Source organism: Corvus brachyrhynchos, unplaced genomic scaffold (genome assembly GCF_000691975.1).
Source record: "Corvus brachyrhynchos isolate BGI_N302 unplaced genomic scaffold, ASM69197v1 scaffold116, whole genome shotgun sequence".
Lineage (NCBI taxonomy): Eukaryota > Metazoa > Chordata > Aves > Passeriformes > Corvidae > Corvus > Corvus brachyrhynchos.
In genome coordinates, this window is record NW_008240221.1 from 7,645,064 (window position 1) to 7,649,483 (window position 4,420).

Here is a 4,420-nt window from a genome sequence, read left to right on the forward strand (position 1 = left end):
TGAACCGCGGTTTGGCGTGTGTAGATGAGCTGGTCCGTATGACCACCGCCACAAACTTGGTGATCCGTCCCGGGTTTCAGAGCCTGCTGTCCCTTTAATGTCTGGTTTGACAGCTTTGGGTGAGGAAGCACTTCCAACAGCTGTCTTCTTGGCAGTGCACCAAGCGCCGGCTTAAAGGGTCCCCGGCTAGAGCGGCTTCACCTTCTGCCTCAGAGCAAACCCAGCGATTGTTTCGTTTTCCGGCTGCTTTTCTAGCAAGCAGGGACTGTGTTGTGGATCTGTGCTTGCCTTTTGTGCTGCAGCTCGACGATTCCATTCAAACTACATACATTCTGTCTAAAAATTCTTTTCTGCCTCTGCGATTATGTGGGTGGTAGCCCCATTTCGACTGAAAATTAGATGTGTTTAAAAAAACCCATCTCATTAAACTTATTAAGCTTTCAGAAATCCCTGTTCTTTGCTCATTTCATGTGTATTACATACTTTTACAGATCTGTATCTGACTGCAGATGGTGGGCACACCCTGTTTTTGCCATCAGTTATTTCATTACTGCTTTTACCGGATGTATTTTGTCAGTTAATACTGATACTTGGTCAGAGTATTTTCAGGGAGAATAACATCTATTTTCAGGGAGAATAACATCTGTTTTGTTTTCTGTCCTTTATTACCAGAAGATGATGAAGATGAGGAGGAAGAGGATGAAGAAGAAGAAATAGATGTTGTCACAGTGGAGAAAAGACGCTCCTCCACCAACAAGTCTGTTACCACCCTTACTATTACAGTGCGTCCTAAAAATACCACTTTTTCATCAGTCAGGACACAGCAGAATGGACTGATTTTAAAGCGTTGCGCCCCAATTCACCAGCAGCATAATTATGCCGCTCCTTCTCCATTCGTGGAGACTGAAGAGGCTCCACCGCAGAAAAAGTTAAAAATCGAGGTGCCCCGTCCAGTAAAACCCATGATCCAACCAAAGCCTAAGAGTTCAAGTCCCCGAAACTCTGATTCAGAGGACAGTGAACGCCGACGCAACCATAATATCCTGGAGCGTCAACGACGTAATGATCTACGGTCAAGTTTCCTCACATTAAGGGACCATGTTCCAGAACTGGTTAAAAATGAGAAAGCTGCAAAAGTTGTGATCTTGAAAAAAGCCACTGAATATGTTCATTCTCTTCAGGCAGAGGAGCAGAAGTTACTGCTAGAAAAGGAAAAATTGCAAGCCAGACAAGAACAGTTGCTAAAGAAAATAGATTACAAGCGGACTTGCTAAAGTTTTTTTTGTTTTGGTTTTTTTTTGGCTGACCAGGACAGTCATTGCCACTTTGCACATTTTTGATTCTTTATAAAAACTTGTGTTTTTTGACGTTAAGAATGTTGGTTTTAATTTCAATCCAGTCCCTGAAGTAATCGACAGACTGTATTATCCGGGTACGGAGCAAATGGATGTTCTTGCAAGGAGTTTATTGCAAGACTACCAAACAACAATAGACTGCCTTTGTTTTTTCTTCTTAAGAACTGTAGATGGTGGGGATTTTTTTTTTTAAAGTGTTGTGAGCATTTGGAGCTGCTGATGACATCTAGTTGAGTTTTAAAATGTTCATTCCTAAGTTTTATGGTGCTTATGTTCTAACAGATGTTACTTTAGGGGTTCGCATTTTGTACCCCTGTGGGAATTTCTGTAAATACCATCTACACACTTGCCTTTTGTACATGTCTTGGGTTATGAGAGGTGGCTTTTGCTACCAGTATTAGACTGGAAGTTCATACCTAAGTACTGTAATACCTCAATGTTTGAGGAGCATGTTTTTGTATACAAATATATTGTTAATCTCTGTTATGTACTGTACTAATTCTTACATTGCCTGTATACTTTAGTATGATGCTGATACATAACTAAATTTGATACTTATATTTTCGTATGAAAATGAGTTGTGAAAGTTTTGAGTAGATATTACTTTATCACTTTTTTGAACTAAGAAACTTTTGTAAAGAAATTTACTATATATGCCTTTTCCTAGCCTGTTTCTTCCAGTTAATGTATTTGTTAATGTTTGGTGCATAGAACTGGGTAACTGCAAAGTTCTGTGTTTAATTTCTTCCAATGATGTACATTTAGTGCTGCGTCTTATAGCACTTTGAAATACCTCATGTTTATGAAAATAAATAGCAATTACATGATGTGCCATTTACTATTTTTCTTTTAATAAAATCTTTAACTTTGCAATGTTGATGAAATACAAAAAGCGTGGTCCCATACCCTGGGCACTTCAACTCTCAGACTATAGGTGACACTTTACAAAGGTCAGTTGGGCAGGACATTTCCATTTCTGGTTAAAAAATAATTGCAGTAAGAAGTATTTTCCTGTTACGTCATACTTGCGTTGTCGTGATCATCCCAGGGGACCAGATGAACCACAATTAATGGAATGACTCCTGTGTTTTGCAAAGACTCCTCAACTATCCACTGTACCCAGAGAATTGTGAGGGACCAGAAACACAGCTAGGAAACTTCTGCTAAGGGACTGGCCTCTGTGGCACACAGGTGAAGTAAATGATGGAGGTAGACGTGCCGAAGCACAGAAAATTAAATATTTGTAGTAAACAAAGATCTTAAAGGCTTAAAGCTATCCATCATTGCATCAGAGAATTAATGTTCTTGTTTGTAGTTGAAGGTCCTGTTTGTTACTATACTTGTGTTAAGTTAGTAAAATTAAAAAGCTCAGGGAAGATACAGAACCATGAAGTGTGCATCAGATGAACATGGGACTTGGTTGTCTCAGGAGGTGGCATTTGGTGTGACAGGAGCAAGATGTTCAACTCTGTGAGATCTGTTTGCCCATTGTACTAAAGACACTGAGACCAGGTAGTTGTTTTATTTCTAGTCTGTACAGGTATTTTTGACATTGTCTTTCCTCACACTGAATCTGAAAAATAAGAATTAATGACCAAATGGCCAGTAAGTACTTTCAGGATCCACTTGGAAGAAGTTTGTTTGGGACATCTGCCCCTGCTTTAGCCACGAAAGAAGTAGCTTGTTTGGTGATGGAGGTACAGAAACCCTGTATTTGCCATGAGGAAAAGGAGCGTGGGGGCAAAATAGCCCCCCTAGAAAGGATGTGGCATATGTCCATCCTTACAGATCGCTGATGCATTCATAACCTGTGTGTTCTTGGGCCCCAGGCAGCTTCTCTACCATGACCACCAACAACTGTACGTAGTTCAGTGCAGCAAATCCAGATCTTCAAAAGGCACAAATTGGTGTAACACTGGATTCAGCTAGGCCTACACAAGCATTTGAAGAAATGGCCTGAATAGACTTAAGATCTAAATTCAGATTCAACCACCATTGTTCCTTATATAGAATCTTTGTTTTGGTTCCCTTGAGATGCTTCTTCCAATTTCCAACTACAGTAATAAAACAGTAAAAGCCTAAGTAGAGACAATTGGTGTGGACCATCACAGGGTACATTTAATTTACTAGCTAAAACAATTTTAACCCCCTTTTTTTTTTAGCAATTTCTGTTGAACTCTTATACTGTTTTCAAACAAGGTACAAGTTAAATGAGTCTTCTTGAAGAAAGAAAGTCCCTTCCTCTTCCCCTTCTTCCCCTTCACACTCCTGGAGAAATTTGGTTCAAATTTCCTCCACTCAGAGCAAACTCTGGGTCAGATCAGGTTGCTCAGGCTCATGCAACCAAGGCTTGAATATCTTAAAAGACTGAGATTCCACAACCTCTTGGGACATGTGTTTTTTGACTACCATGACTGATACAAATTTTCATACTATTGGAATTTTCCGTGTTGCAACCCTTGTCCATTGCCTCCTGTCTTTCTATGTTTAACCTCTTGGAAGAGTCTGGTTCCACCTTGCCTATAACCTCCCATTAGGAAGTTGAAGACAGCAATTACTTCTTTCTCATGACAACCCAGTTCTGTCTTGTATTGTGGTAACCAAGAATTTAGGGTATAATAAGGTGTCAAATATTCAGATTTGTTTGGATATTCAGCACAAATCCCACCTGAAAACCTCTATTTCTTGCTATATAATGTGGGAGTCTTGGTCTGATTCTTTAGAATTCAGTGAGAAACATCCAGCTGATGTCCATGGAGACAGAATCTGGCCCCATAATGCTCCCATATACTGTACTCTTTGCTGCTCTGTGCTGTACTAGCAGTACATTTGACATTGTCTTTTTTTTTTCTTCCTTTTAACAGCTTCAAGGAGTTAATAGTTTTGTTTTCATATCGCTGCTGTAGGACAAATATTTCTGGTAAAAAAAATCTCAGTTGTAGGATGTTAATAAAGTTACAGTTGCTAAATAGAAGATTTATATTTACATGATAAAAATAATTGAGAGTTGTAGGAAAGATAGCTTTTGAAAAGAAGAAGTAAGCAATTAATTGTGTAATATAATA

At 39.2% G+C, this 4,420-nt stretch overlaps 1 protein-coding gene across 1 annotated transcript in view; it reads left to right on the forward strand.

Annotated features, from left to right (window-relative positions):
• Positions 1-2,182, forward strand: part of MYCN (v-myc avian myelocytomatosis viral oncogene neuroblastoma derived homolog) — a 4,338-nt gene extending 2,156 nt beyond the window's left edge. The window contains exon 3 of the mRNA XM_017744913.1: positions 597-2,182. Within this exon, the coding sequence (XP_017600402.1) occupies positions 597-1,274 (678 nt within the window). The 3' untranslated portion in view covers positions 1,275-2,182. The remainder of the gene's footprint in view (positions 1-596) is intronic.
• The last annotated feature ends 2,238 nt before the right edge of the window (positions 2,183-4,420 follow it).